Source organism: Prionailurus viverrinus, chromosome C1 (assembly GCF_022837055.1).
Source record: "Prionailurus viverrinus isolate Anna chromosome C1, UM_Priviv_1.0, whole genome shotgun sequence".
Taxonomy (NCBI): Eukaryota; Metazoa; Chordata; class Mammalia; order Carnivora; family Felidae; genus Prionailurus; species Prionailurus viverrinus.
In genome coordinates, this window is record NC_062568.1 from 92,931,418 (window position 1) to 92,947,193 (window position 15,776).

The 15,776-nt window shown below is 38.4% G+C and overlaps 1 protein-coding gene and 1 long non-coding RNA gene across 5 annotated transcripts in view; one reads left to right on the forward strand and one right to left on the reverse strand.

Annotated features, from left to right (window-relative positions):
• NCKAP5 (NCK associated protein 5) overlaps positions 1 to 15,776 on the forward strand; it is a 969,870-nt gene that overhangs the window by 770,667 nt on the left and 183,427 nt on the right. For all 4 annotated transcript variants that reach the window (XM_047870291.1, XM_047870290.1, XM_047870289.1 and 1 more), the window contains one exon: positions 1,864 to 1,983. In XM_047870291.1, the coding sequence (XP_047726247.1) occupies positions 1,864 to 1,983 (120 nt within the window). The remainder of the gene's footprint in view (positions 1 to 1,863; positions 1,984 to 15,776) is intronic.
• LOC125172362 (uncharacterized) overlaps positions 1 to 15,776 on the reverse strand; it is a 77,122-nt gene that overhangs the window by 45,552 nt on the left and 15,794 nt on the right. The window lies entirely within an intron of this gene.

Sequence of the window (15,776 nt, forward strand, 5' to 3'; positions counted from 1 at the left end):
GTAAAGCTTCAGAAGTTAGAACTGTCTGGCTTCACACTTAGGTTGACACAAGGTTAATGGACAGGCACACTCACCTGTGTGACTCTTGTTTAGGGCCTGGGGATCAGAGCTGTTGCCTGGTGCTCTCTCTCTTCCTTGCAGAGCTTTAGCAAGGCTGTAGCTGTCCCACATCAGAATATATAGAAGCACAAACTAGAAGTGCTGAGAAACTTAAAGCCTCAGTCACACTAACACTAGAGAATAGAATTTGGCATCATCATCATCCCGGTTACCAAAATAATCACACAGTTTATTAAGGTCATACTGTATGTGGTGCTTTGCGGGGTTATGGAATAAAAGAGTGAAAGGACAAACTGCTTGTGGTGTTGTTTATTGGTCTGTCTTCTTATGCCTGCCTTTGAGGGATGTGCCATCTAATTGACAAGATAAGTCTAGAGCGTGAAAGATGAAATCAGTACAAAGTAGTGTATACTAAATGTCCTGTAAGAGGTACTGAAGGCTTACTGGAGTTCAGAAAAAGGAATGGTCTTTGGGGGATGCCAGATAAATGTATCAGAGAGGAGGGGAGCCAGGGTGGCTCAGTTGTGAGCATCCAGCTTTGGCTCAGGTCACGGTCTCATGGTTTGTGGGCTCGAGCCCCACATCGGACTCCATGCTGACAGTGTGGAGTCTGCTTGGAATTCTCCCTCTGTCTCTCTGTCCCTCCCCCTCCCTTATGTGTACACTTACTCTCTCTCAAAATAAACTTTTTAAAGAAGTGTCAGAGAGGATACAGGTTTTGAAATGGACATCAGTCACAATGAACAACGAGGTAGATGAGAAGGGAACATGATGGCAGGTGGGGGCAGGGGGTAGCAGGAGCGCATGAGAGCGTTTGAGAACAAAACAGCAGACAGTTGTTCTTCATATGGCAAGAGCAGATGCCTTTAAAAAAAAAGAAATTAGGAAATAGAGAAATACCAAGTTTGACATGTAGGAAAGGGTCAGCTTTCAAAGAACTCTGAATTGGGACATTATTCTACTTGGTCTTTCTCAACCCCCATCAAAGAGGGTGTAGACATTTAAGCACTGCACGTATTGTTATCACAAATTGGTTTGCAGAACAGCTCCTTGGTATATTCCAGAGAGTCCTAAAGCCCCTGTGCCTTAGTCTCCCTCATGAAAGCTGGGGACAAGGTCTCTGTGGTCTTTGAACTATTCGAAAGTGCTGCTCCAGAAGGATGCCCAGGTACGGTTACTCAACTTCTTCCCCAGCACCAAGATGAACCCCTCCAAACACATGGAAATGCACTAGTTCAGAGCATGGGCAGTTTCAAGTGGCCTTTTAAAGCCTTCACTTCAGAGTTGCCTCTCTCTCACTAAATGCATCACTGGCTCTATTAGCCCCAGCATTGAAAATTCCAACTTGTTTCCACAAATGACAGCAAAAGGCTCTATCAAAAGTGATAGTTTCTTTAGTTCATCACATCTCTATTCACTGCAAAAACATTATTGTCCTTGTGGTTTGTGCTTTATGATTGCTTTTATGAAGACAGTGAAAAGGCAAAATATATAGGTGGAAACTTAAATTGACTTCATATCGCTAGCATTTACCATCTTCAAAAATAGCATACTAGATTAATGCACTTCTGATTTCAAGGTACTTTTTTTTTTTTCAAATTGGTCTTCCCTGCACATAATAATTCTATCAGACAATGGGCTGTGGAAGAAAGCATCGTGTGTGATTTATTCCTGGGGGCTTTGAAGGATAAAAATACTGTTTTTGTACTAATGTGTCTGAAATATCAGATAAAATATGGTTATAATATGCAAGGGTGTCTTTCAGTTATGGACTTTTTTTTTCTTTCACTGTGTTTGTTGTAGGATCTAAGGGAGGAATGTGTAAAGTTGAAAACAAGAGTGTTTGATTTAGAACAACAGAATCGAACGTTAAGCATCCTGTTCCAACAGCGAATCAGACCAACTTCTGATCTGCTCCTTCAGGTATGTGCTTATGTGGAAACAATCTTTGCTACTGAAATGCTATTGACAAGAAGTTACTTTAGTTTGAAAGTTTCCAGGATCTCCATAGACAAGGCATAGTGTATCAGAACCCTGATTCTTTTCCTTTTCAAGGAATGTCTTTAAAATTGAATGTCTAGGGGCACCTGGGTGGCGCAGTCGGTTAAGTGTCTGACTTCAGCCAGGTCACGATCTCGCGGTCCGGGAGTTCGAGCCCCGCGTCAGGCTCTGGGCTGATGGCTCAGAGCCTGGAGCCTGTTTCCGGTTCTGTGTCTCCCTCTCTCTCTGCCCCTCCCCCGTTCATGCTCTGTCTCTCTCTGTCCCAAAAATAAATAAACGTTGAAAAAAAAATTTAAAAAAGAGATCTTCAGAAATAAAATCATAAAAAAAAATTGAATGTCTCTTAAATTTCTGACTTTTTAAAGCTACGTTTAGATAAAGAAATACATCAACAAATAATAAACAGGTAAAAGGGACAGAAGGTGTCCTGTAGTAAACTTTGGAACAGAGTCAGGAAATAATTGATTACTTTGGGGACTAACGTTAGTAATCTTGTGTTCCATGATAAGCAAAGAAGAGTTTTATGCAATGCCACAGCACATTTCTTCATTTCATTCCCTCTGTAGTCAAAAATTCTGCTGGGGTTTGTTTTTCTTTCATACCTCTCTCTGTGCAGAGTTCCTGCTCACACACGATTCCTCCTATATCCTGCCTCAGTGTTTTCAGGTTGCCTTTATCTAAATGCTCTCCCTGAGCTCCTTCTTTACTTTCCTTCATAACATGAAAAGTCATGGAAAGTCAAGCCATTTGAATCATTTTGAAGCCATCCCTGAAAAAGCACCAGAGACTATATCTGATTTGTAGGGAGACAAATGAATTGGCAAAGGGGTCTGGAAGGCTGATCTTTGCTGTTTTCTGGGTGTTTTCAAATCCTGTTAATGTGTATATTTGTTCAGACAAGCTCCCATGAGCCTTGCTTAGAGCCCTTCTGAGGCTAAGCTAGCAAAGGGTTAGGCTTCACAGGGGCAACGTACAAAAAATAATCCCCAGCTGTCTGGCCTAATTGGCTGAGAGAAAGGGAAAAGACAGAGCTATCCTCTAGACTGCACTGCCCAGCACAGTAACCACTAACCATGTGGTGCAATGGAAATTGTAAATTAAATTAAAATTAAGTTCCTGTGACATACTAGCCACATTTGAAGTGTTGAAAAGCCACATATGGACAGTGACTACCATTTTGGAAGGTGCATAGATAGGACATTTTCATCACCATAGGAAGTTCTACAGGACAACACTTTTCCATATGGCTGGGACATTGTTGCTAATTTACCCTTTGCACTTTGGTATGAACATCTTTCCTTGACTCCTCAGGGAAATAATGAGAAATTGCAGGTTATTTCAGGGAAAGAAAGATGTTTGGTAAAGCCGAACATCAAAATATAATTTCCCCCTCCCCAAATTAAAACCAGCCTCTGAATTGCACAATAGATCTCATCTCCTAAATTAATTTCCTCTCTGCTTTATCTGTTACAGCATCATTCATAATTTATGACTCAAAAATTATGCAGAAAAAAATTGGTCTATCTCTGTTTCCTGGTCCCAACCACAACAAATGTTTATTATAGAGAATCTTGCCTCTGTAAAAAGTTGTATTTCTTTTGCTCTCGTATCAAGATCCAATATTATAATTACTTTTAACAGCTGTTGCATGTACATGAATTTTTCCATTTTGCTTAGTTTAACTTCAGGCTTTTTGAGAACAATGTTTAAGGATCTATCGTCTCTGTTTATGAATCATGGTGGCTTATTTCCAGAGTAAACACATGTGCCATGGATATTTAAACTTTTTCATTGGTTGTCACAAATTTCTGAAATCCATATCCAAATGGCAGAGAATGATGTGTATGCTAACAATAGAACTCAGTGTTTATTCACTGGGTATTTTCAGCCAACCCACTTTGTATTCCTCCCCAAATAGTCTTCACTTTCGGGAGCCATTCTAATTTGAATAACATTTCTAAAAGATAGGTTGCTAATGGTTCTGTAAAGAAGAATGGTAGAAAGCGGGATGCCTGCACTCTACCATCTATCACAGATAGACGGAGTTTCTGGCTTTTCAGGGGGTCTGTTAATTATGTGACTTGTATTTTTCATTTTCTGGTGGCACAAATACACACAGTGGAGCACTGGCTAAAAATAAAAACAAGCTGTATGTGCTTTGCACCTATGGAAGCACTTTAATTATTTGTTGAACGGAATAATGAATAAATGACACCAGTATATTCTGTAAGTTGGGAGTTATTTTGCATACACCTAAGGGAAGTTTATGCCCTCACTTCTTCTGAACTTTTCCTGTCTTATGTGGATGCTCTGGAACTACCCAGTCATGCCCATCCAGCCTAACCTTTTGGAGTACGTGGCTTTGGGGCATGGCAAATCCACCAACGCCCCTGGTTCCAAACATTATTGACCTTACAGCTTCTGCGCATAGACTGAAGACTCAGTACAGTACATTTCTAACTAGTTTTCTGTATATCATAGAAACCTGTGTTAGTTGCTCCCTGCCGAATACGGCCTAATGATTATCTACAATGTAAAGTGCCCACTTGAAGAGAAATACAGAAAGAAGATTGTTGAACCCATTATGATTTTAGGAGATAGACTGTAAAAAGTAGAAAAGAAAATAATTCATAAGAACCAGTCAGTTCTTTGTCCTTAGAAATAGAAAATGAGGTTACATAGATATTATGTAGCAATTTTTTGTGTATAGGAGAAACAAAAAAGAAGTTCTATGGGCTAGTTTACAAAAATCTGGGAAATTTATGAAGGAACCAGGTACATGCTGGGGGCAGGGAGGGGGGGGAGAAACTAACCTGAAAATTAAATTCTTAAGAATAGCAGTAATGTTCTGTGGTGATTCCAGTTTCCAGAATGGTATTTCTGGGACTAGGGGCGGTAACAAATCACAGTAGCAAGGCCCTTTATTAAAATAAACAAGTTGAGCTAAATTCTAAAGACTTGAGAAGCCAGTACAGCAAATAAAATTCCAAGGTAGTGTTCTTAATGGAACTTGAGTCTCTAACTAACCTTATTTGAGCCCATTAACCAACGTTCACCATTTCCTTTTGTAAATCATGCTAAACAACAGTCATTTTATCAGAAATTGGAAACTGGTAGAGAACTCTTTACTAAGTGTCTTTACTTCTCTTCTGAGGTGAGTTGAATTCTTACCATAAATGAGCCATCTTTGTGACTCAGTATGTTTAGGCAAGTAGTACTTAAAATGGTAATTATGTAATTTTTAAACTACTATATAGGGATGAAATAGGGTACAGTAAGAATTGTTTATATAAAACAAAGTTGAATACTTGAAAGCCATCTATAAAGGCAAGTCACTAAATAAATGCTTATGATCAAATGAAATATAGGTGCCTAACTAAAAAAACTATGGGAGCTGGAGAATTATATTAACTGTGGAAGCATTCTGTATGCATATTGCTTCGGAAATCATTTTAAGTTCTTGTTACATTGTTAAGAAAACCCGAAACAAAGACATATGCATAGACAACGCATAAAGCATGTGTTTGATATCCCTCCCTCCTAAAAAAACAGACTCTAATAATAGGATCCCCAGGCAAAGAAGTGGCCTTGGCCCTACCAACAATGTTATTTAACAAATGCATAGTGCTTACCATGTGTAGGATACTGTTCTACAGCCTTTACAATGCTCACCAATTTAGTCTCCATTACAATCCGATGAGGCAGGAAGTATCATTGCACCCATTTTTACAAATGGGGACTGTTAGGCACAAAGTCCCCCAGCTGGTAGTTGACAGAGTGGGAATCTAAACCCATGGTCTGGCTCAGGTCCCTCCTCTCCCCCTCCCTGCTGTGCTCCCTCTATGGAATACAAATGATCATGAGGAACTTCTGATTCCATACTGTAACCGACATTTTGATTAACTGGACCATGTGATCAGGTCGGATCAGAGGGCTTCTGCAGTGAAATCACAAGGCAACGACCATATTTACACATTTCTGAAAGCCTCTTGATTTGTGGCATCCATGATTTTCCCCTCTCCTGTGTGTTCTGTTTTTGTCGTATTTTGGACACCTGTGTTATCCTTATTCTGATAAAACATTATTCCCATATTTTTTTGCCTAACACAGTTTTTTTTCTTTTCCTTCTCATTGGATATTTCAAAGGGTCCTAATACCCATATCCTTAGGCCAAAATAGAAAGAAAAGAAATGACGGAATATAGATTATTCACGCAAACAGTTGAGAATCTGACAGCTTAGAACCAAGGTGTAAACATTTGCTGTCACTTCCTAGAGTGTTTTTTTTTTTTGCTAGTGTTTTGTTTTATGGTATTATTTCTTTAAAAAAAAAAATTTAGGGGCGCCTGGGTGGCGCAGTCGGTTAAGCGTCCGACTTCAGCCAGGTCACGATCTCGCGGTCCAGGAGTTCGAGCCCCGCGTCGGGCTCTGGGCTGATGGCTCAGAGCCTGGAGCCTGTTTCCGATTCTGTGTCTCCCTCTCTCTGCCCCTCCCCCATTCATGCTCTGTCTCTCTCTGTCCCAAAAATAAATAAACGTTGAAAAAAAAAATTTAACATTTATTTTTGGGACAGAGAGAGACAGAGCATGAACAGGGGAGGGGCAGAGAGAGAGGGAGACACAGAATCGGAAGCAGGCTCCAGGCTCTGAGCCATCAGCCCAGAGCCCGACACGGGGCTCGAACTCATGGATCCTGAGATCATGACCTGAGCCGAAGTCGGCCGCCCAACCGACTGAGCCACCCAGGCGCCCCAAAGTTGTCTTACTTTTTGACATCATTGCAGAATTGTACAACAATCTGCCATCATCACAAAGAAATTTTATTTTATTTTTTTTAACGTTTATTTATTTTTGAGACAGAGAGAGACAGAGCATGAACAGGGGAGGGGCAGAGAGAGAGGGAGACACAGAATCGGAAGCAGGCTCCAGGCTCTGAGCCATCAGCCCGGAGCCCGATGCGGGGCTCGAACCCACGGACCGCGAGATTGTGACCTGAGCTGAAGTCGGATGCTTAAAAGACTGAGCCACCCAGGCGCCCCTGTATTATTTCATATGATATTAGAGGATTTTAAAATTCTCTTATACTTCTGTTTATTTTTTTCTCCCCTAAATCTTTATTTTCAGAGTGTAAATCTATTTCAACAGTCTGATTTGACAGGAGAATACACTTTACACTACCCACAGCAATGAATCCCATTCTCTGAGACTTAGGCTGGTGCTGCCAGCTTTCAAGGACCCCAGGGCCATGGCAGTGCTCCTGGAACTTTCCCCTTGCTGAAGCTCCATTAGTATTGATGACCCATCCCACACAATTAAGCAGGTCATGGTCCTGTATGGAATTATTTAATCCTAATCTCTCATGGCAGGGATGGTGGAAGGCATGTAGTGGAAATGCCAGGAACTGTGGGTTTTATGCTAACCTTTCCTTTCAATCTCTATGAGGGCAAGAACCATGCTGAATGTGGCATTTTACCTCCCACCGATATTATCACTGTTCATAATATGTATTCATTGTATGTACTCAGTGATTGTTCAACACTTAATTACAGACCTTTTTATGGGAAATAATTTGAGGGGGGAAGAATTTTCTTTTGTTTGTGTTTTTTGTGTATGCAACAATGTCATTTTCTTTATTATTTTTCCTTCCAGAGTAATTAAGATATAACTGACATACGTTGTATAGGTTTAAGGTATATAACAGAATGATTCTATACACATAAATATTATGAAATGATCACCACAGTAGGTTTAGTTAACATCCAACATCTCACATACTTATAATTTGTTCCTTGTGATAAGAAATTTACAATCTACTTACTTTAGCAGCTTTCAAATATACAATACAGTATTGTCAATTCTAGTCGCTATGTTGTATATTATATATCCAGGATTTATGTATCTTATAATTGGAAGTTTTGACCGCCATCACCAGTTTCCCCCAACCTCCCACCCTCAACCTCTGGCAACAACCAATCTCTTCTGTTTCTATGAGTTCTCTTTTATTGCACACCACATATAAGTGAGATCGTAAGGTATTTGTCTTTTTCTGTCTTAGCATAATGACCTCAAGGTCCATCCATGTTGTCAGAATGCCAGGATTTTCTCTTTTGTGGCTGATAATATTCCATATATATACACGCTTAACATGGAGCCTGACACAGGGCTTGATCTCATGACCCTGAGGTCATGACCTGAGGTGAAATCAAGAGTATCGGACACTTAACCAGCTGAGCCAACCAGGTGCCCCATATTACATTTTTTTTTTTTGTTCATTCATGTGTCATTGGATTGTATGTGTGTGTGTGTGTGTGTGTGTGTGTGTGTGTGTGTGTATCACATTTTCTTTATCCATTCATTCATTAATGAACACTTGTGCTGTTTCCATCTCTGGGAAATTGTAAGGAATGCTGAAATGAAAATGAGTGTGCAGATACCTCCTTGAGATAATGATTTTGTTTTCTTTGGACATTTGCCCAGAAGTGGCTGGATCATATGATTATTTTATGTTTAATGTTTTGAGGAACCTCCATGGTTATTTCTTGTCTTTTTGGTAATACGCATTCTAACAGGTATCAGATGATAGCTTGTGGTTTTGATTTGAATTTCGCTGGTAATTAGCTATATCAAACATGTACCTGTTGACTATTTGAATAGCTTCTTTGGAAAAATGTTTATTCAGGCCCTTTGCCCATTTTTAAATGGGGTTACTTGATTTTTTGTTATTGTGTTGCATGAGCTTCTTATATATTTAGATATTAACCTCTTATCAGAAACATGATATGCAGATATTTTCTCCCATTCCATAAGTTGGCTTTTCTTTCTTTCTTTCTTTCTTTCTTTCTTTCTTTCTTTCTTTCTTTATCATTTGTTTTGCCGTGAAGAATCATTTAGTTTGATGCGGTCTTTCTTGTTTCTTTTTGATTTTGTTGCTTGTGCTATCGGTTTCATATCCAACAAATCATTACCCAGATCAATTTTGAGGAGCTTTTTTCCCCAGTGTTTTCTTGTAGAAGTTTAATGGTTTCAGGCCTTATATTTAAGCCTGTACCCTGAAATTTCAGGTTGATTTTGTGCATGGTATGAAATAGGAGTTTTTATTTGTTTGTTTCATTCTTTTGCATGTGAATATCCAATTTTCTCAACACCATTTATTGAAGACTGTCTTTTCTCCATTGAGTGCTCTTGGCTCCCTTGACAGATATTAGTTGACCATATATGCATGGGGTATTTTTGGTGGGGTGATGGGAAGAGTCTCTCACTTTTGTTTCATTCATCTATATGTCTATTTTTCTACCAATAATATTTAAATTCAGTCCTGTAGCTTTGTAATATATGTCATGCCTCCAGCTTACTTCTTTTTTCTCAGGCTTATTTTGGCTCTCCGGGGTCTTTTGTGGTTCTAAACTAATTTCAGGATTTTTTTTCCTATCTCTGTAAAATATACCACTGAAATCTTGATAGAGATTTTATTAAACCTATACATGATTTGGGGTAATATGGGCATTTTAACAAAATTAGCTTCTCCAACCCAAGAGCATCGGTATCTCCATTTATTTGTGTTTTCTTCCATTTCTTTCTAAATTTAGTGTTTAATAGTTTCAGTATAGAAATCTTTCACCTTTTTGGTTAGATCCATTCGTACGTATTTTATTGGTTTCATGATATTGTTACTGGGATTGTTTTCTTCATTTCTCTTTCCGTTAATTCATTGTGTGTAGAAATGCTACTGATGTTTTATGTTGATTTTGTATCCTGCAACTTTACTGAATTCATTAAGTCTAATTGCTTGTTGGATCTGCAAATAGAGACAGTTTTACTTGGTTCTTTCTGATTCCATTGGCTTTTAGTTATTTTTCTTGACTGAATGCTCTGGTTAAACTTCCAATACTCTGTTGAATATGGGTGGTGAGGGTGGGCACCGTTGTCTTGTTCCTAATTTTAGAGGAAAAATCTTTCAGCAGTGAGTATGATGTTAGCTTGTGGTGTTTATTATGTTGAGGTATGTTCCTTCCACACCCAGTTTGTTGAGAGTTTTTATCATAAATGAACATTGAATTTTGTCAAATGCTTTTTCTGCCCCTACTAAGATGATCATATGATTTTATCTTTTATTTTATTAATGTGATGTATCACTTCTATTGATTCTCATGCATTGAAACTTTCTTGCCTTAGGGATCAATCCCAGCTGATCATGGTGGATGATCTATTTTATTTGCTGTTGAATTTAGTTTACAAGTATTTTGCTGAGATTTTTTTGTCAACATTCATCAGGGATATTGGCCTATAGTTTTCTTTACTGGTAGTATCCTTATCTGTCTTTGGTATCTTGGTAGTGCCAGCTTTGTAAAGTGAGTTTGGGAGTGTTCTATAAACTCCAGTTTTTTGGAAGAATTTGGGAAGAATTGGCATTAATTCTTCTTTAAATGTTTAGTCAAATTCACCAGCAAAACCATCTGGTTCTAGGCTTTTCTTTATTGGGAGGTTTTGGATTACTGATTCAATTTCTTTACTCATTACCGGTCTTTTCAGATTTTCTATTCATGATTTAGTTGTACTAGGTTGCATATTTCTAGACATTTTTCCTGTTTTTTTTTTCTCTAGGTTGCCCAATTTATTGGCAGTTAACTGTTCAGAGTAGTCTCTTATGATCCTTAGTATTTCTTTATTATCGTTTATAATGTCTCCTCATTCATTTATAATTTTTTTTATTTGAATCCTCTGTCTTTTTTCCCTTGGTTAGTCCAGCTAAATGTTTACAAATTTTGCTTATCTTTTCAAAAAACCAAACCTTAGTTTTGTTATTCTTTTATATTGTTTTCCTGTTCACAATTTCATTTACTTCTCCTCTAATCTTAATTACTTCCTTCCTTCTGCTAACTGTGGGCTCAATTTGTTCTTTTTTTCTAGCTCCTTGGGGGTTAAGTTTGGTTACTTATTTGAGATTGTTATTTTTCCTTGATGCATGTGTTTATCACTGTAAAAATCCCTCTTAGAACTGCTTTTGCTGTGCCCCACAAGTTTTGATGTGTATTCATTTTTATTTGTCTCAAGATACCTTTTTTATTTATCTTTTGAGTTCTTCTTTGATCCATTGGTTGTTCAGGAGTGTATTGTTTAAATTTCATATATTTGCTAGTTTTCTAATTTTCTTCCTGTTACTGATTTTTAGTTTCTTACTAATGTGGTCAGAAAAAGTGCTTGGATGATTTCAATATTCTTAAATTTGCTAAAACTTGTTTTCTCACATATGATCTATCCTAGGAAATATTCCCTTGGTGCTTAAGAAAAATGTGTATCTTACTGTTGTTGGATGGAATGTTCTGTGTGTGTCTATTAGGTCCATTTGGTCTATAGTGTTCAAATCTGCTGTTTCCTTATAGATTCTCTGTATGTAGGATCTATCAATTGTTAAGAATGGAGTGTTGAAGTTCTCTATTATTGTACTGCTATCTCTCTGCCTTTAGTTATGTTAATATATTCTTTATATATTTGAGTGTTTCAATGTTGGGTGCATAAATATTTATAATTATTATATATTCTTGATGGATTGACCCCCTTATAATTATATAATGACATTATTTATCTCTTTTGGCATTTTTAGTGTAAAGTCCATTTGTCTTAAATAAATATAGCTACTTGTTTTTTTTCCTGGTTTACCATGGTTGAAATACCTCTTTTCATCCTTTTACTCTCAATCTATGTGTGTCTTTAAAGCCAAAATCAGTCTCTTGTAGGCAGCATATCATTGGATCTTTTTTATAAAACTCAATTCAGCCATCCTAAGTCTTTTAATTGAAGAATTTAATCACTTTATGTTTAAAGTAATTATTGATAGCTAGAGACTTACTATTACCATTTTGTTAATTGTCTTTTAATTTTGTAGGTGTTTTGTTCCTTGCTTTTTATCTTGCTATTATCTATTGTGATTTTTTGACTTCCTGTAACAATATGCTTTACTCCTTTATCATAATCTTTTGTATAACTGCTATAGGTTTTTCCTTTGTAGTTACCATGAGGCTTATCTGAAATATTTTATATTTATAATATCCTATTGTAAGCTGATAACAATTAGACTTGGATAGCAGATGGGAGCTTTACACTTTCTTTTCTCCCTGTCACATTTTAGGTTATTGATTTTAAAATGTGCATATTTTTATATTGTATATTCAATAACAAATTATTGTACTTATATTTATTTTTAATGCATTTTCTTTTATGTTAAAACCAGAGTTGTAAGTGGACATGCACCATCATTATAATAATAGAAAATCTGTCTTTGATTACATATTTATCATTACCAGTGAATTTTGCACATACAGATATGTGTTTTTATAAGATTAATTAGCATACCTTTGTTCCCATGTAAAGAACACCTTTTAGCATTTCTTGTAAGACAGTTTTAGTGGTGATAAACTCCCTCAGGTTTTGTTTGTTTAGGAAAGTCTTTATCTCCTTCATTTCTGAAGGATGGCTTTACTAGGTATAGTATTTGGGGTTTAGTTTTTTATTCTTTCAATATTTTTAATATAGTGTGTCATTTTTCCTAATTTGCAAAGTTTCTATTGAGAAATTTACCCATAGCTTTATGGAAGTTCCCAGGCATGTGACATGTCACTTTTCTCTTGCTACTTTCAAAATTATCTGTCTTTGACTTGAAAAGTTATTATGTGTGTCAGTGTAGCCTTTTCAGGTTCAACCTATTGAGGAGTTTTTGATCTTCATGAATTTGGATGTCTATTTCTCTCCCCAGGTTTGGGAAGTTTTCAACCATTTTTGCTTTAAATATATTTTCTGTCTTTTTCTCTTTATCTTCTCCTTCTGGGATTTTCCTAATGTGTTTATTGTTCTTTCTTGACTATGTGCCGTAAGTGCTATATGCTTTCTTCACTCTTTTTTATTCTTTTTTTTTTTTTTTTTTTGCTCCAATGACCGGAGAATTTCAAATAACCTGTCTTCCAGTTTACTAATTCTCTCTTCTCCTTGGTTGAGTCTATTGCTGAAGCTCTCTGCTGAATTCTTCAGTCATTGTATTCTTCAGCTTTATGATTTTTGTTTGTTTGTTTGTTTGTTTGTTTGTTTTTTGGATGGTTTCTTCATCTTTGCTAAACTTCTCATTTTGCTTATGCATTACATTTCTAATTTTGTGTAGTTGCCTGTGCATTCTTGTAGTTTACTAAACTTCTTTAAGAGGATAATTCAAATTGTTTGTCAGGAGGTTTATATATCTGAATAGGTTTCTGAAGAGGTTTCTGAATATCTTTGGTAGCATTCTTGGGCAAGGCGAGCTGGTAGTAAATGGGGTTTGCTATGGGGGGCGGGTCTCCATTTGGGTGAGGCACTGATCTAGACCTTAGGTTGGAAGTGTCACTAGCTGTGAACAGTTGGATAGAACTGTTGGCTTGGGTCCCTTCCAAAATGCAGCTGGAGGATGGTCTCCACATTTGCTGATTAGGTTTTCTAATTGGGTGGGAGTGGGTGCTCTACATAGCAGTTGAGCAAGCCTGTGAATTTGCTTCCCTGCCTAGACAGGGACATAGAACAGGGTCCAAAGTTGTTATACGTTGTTAGTTGTGGACCAGAATCAGGAAAGACTGTTCACTGAGCTCCTAGTCAGACAGGGCCATCTGCTCTGATGATGGGCAGAGCTGCTGGCTGGGTTTTCTAAGTACCACTACAAAACATGGCTCTACAGTGGGCCATGCAACCTCCTGGTGCTCTGGTTATACTTCCTGGGAAGGTAAGATGGAGATCTATACTCAACAATAGGTGGGGCCTTGAGCTCACTTCCTTGCCTTGCTGGCACAGCAGAACAGGTTTCAAAGCTGGGAAAACTCACTAACCAAGGACTCAAATCAGGCATAACTGTACACCAAGTTTCCTGGCAGTATGAGGCCACCAGCTGGTCTCTGCAGATGGTAAGAGCTGCTGGCTGAGCTCTCTGTTCATATGCCATTATAAGTGGCATTGTAGGATGGGCACACAGCTTCCCAGGTGCTCTGGTTAGGTTTCCTGGTCAGGTGGAGCTGGAAGCTACAATAGTAATTGGGGCTACAAATCTGCTCCGCTGTCTGTGTGGGATAGCAGAACAGGTCCAGAGGCTGGCACTGCTTATTGTTCAGGGACCCATACCAGACAGAACTGCATACTGAGTACTCTGGCATGAGGTCACTGGCTTGTCTCTGCAGATAGGCAAACCCACTGGCTGGAATCTCAGGTGCCATTGCATGAAGGAACTTGGTCTGCCCAGATCCAAGCACTGGTGACTATAAGCCTTGCCCCTCTTTTCTGTCCCAATCTGATCTCCAGTGTTCAAGCTCTACAGAGTCCTCTGCAATCCCCATGGGATTAGACCCAAATGAACCTCTCAGGCAGTGACCCACAATGCTGAGGGACCTGGATGTCTATCTCAGGCTCTTTTTTCTCCCACTGGAGAAACCATAGGCTCCAAGGGCCCTCTTGGTGCAGTGGTCTGTCAGTCTTTTGGAGAGTTGATGCAGTCACAGTGTAGTTGTTTCTCTTACCCTTCCAGTGTAGTCTTTCTTGGTCTCTGTAGTCCAAAGGGCTGCTTCCGCCTTACTCCTGTATTTGGGGACTTTCATAATGGTGTCCTATCTAGGGATGGTTGGTCTTCTTGTGAGGGGAACTGAAGTCAGGAGCAACCTCTATCACCATCTTGATCACATCACTATTTAGGGGGATGTTTCTTTCTTTTTTTTTTTTCATTCTTTTTTTTTTCAATATATGAAATTTATTGTCAAATTGGTTTCCATACAACACCCAGTGCTCATCCCAAAAGGTGCCCTCCTCAATACCCATCACCCACCCTCCCCTCCCTCCCACCCCCCATCAACCCTCACTTTGTTCTCAGTTTTTAAGAGTCTCTTATGCTTTGGCTCTCTCCCACTCTAACCTCTTTTTTTTTTTTTCCTTCTTGAGGGGGATGTTTCTAACTGTGATGAGATTGCAATCTTAGTTTGAAGATTATGCCATTTTCTGTCCACTTAGGTATATTTTTCCATTAGTTTCCCTGTAGCTAGGTACCCAGTTTATATTTTTAATCCTTTCTTTATTTCTGAGAAGAAGGATTTTTTTAGGCGTTTACACTCTTTGCTACCTTAGAACTTGTGATTGCATAAAGAACACAGCCACGCAGAACTACCCAGAGCTGAACAATCAATTAACAACCAACATGAAGGTACCTTCTCCAGGGTATTTGGTCATTCTGAGAATTAGAAGACATCAACCAGTTAAATGTTTTTAACTGTACATATTTGCTTTTTAAAAGGTGTGCACACCTGCCTTTAGGGTACTTTCTAAATATACAGAGTTGAGGTGAAAAGTGAGATGAAAAGAAGAAGTAATTAGGAGACTTTAGAATAACACAAAAAGCAGCAAGGGAGAAGTAGGTGAGTGGGTAAAGGACTGGATAAAGAATGGGACAATGGTTCTTCACTTCTGGAGCTGGAGGGGAGGCTTTTCATTCGGATTGATTGGGCCTCTCTTGAGCCACAACCTAAGAAGGAGTCAAGAGAAGTGGCAAAAAAAAAAATCCATACATATTTAGAGCAGCTACCTGGCTTCCCACCCTGCAAAGATATAAATTTGCCTTATGAGTTTCTAAAATTGATCAGCTCTTCCCTCAGCACTGTTCTGTGCCAGGTGTGGAGGGGCCTCTGGCTCTGCTCTATGGACCCAGTGTCTAATTTAGAAATACCCA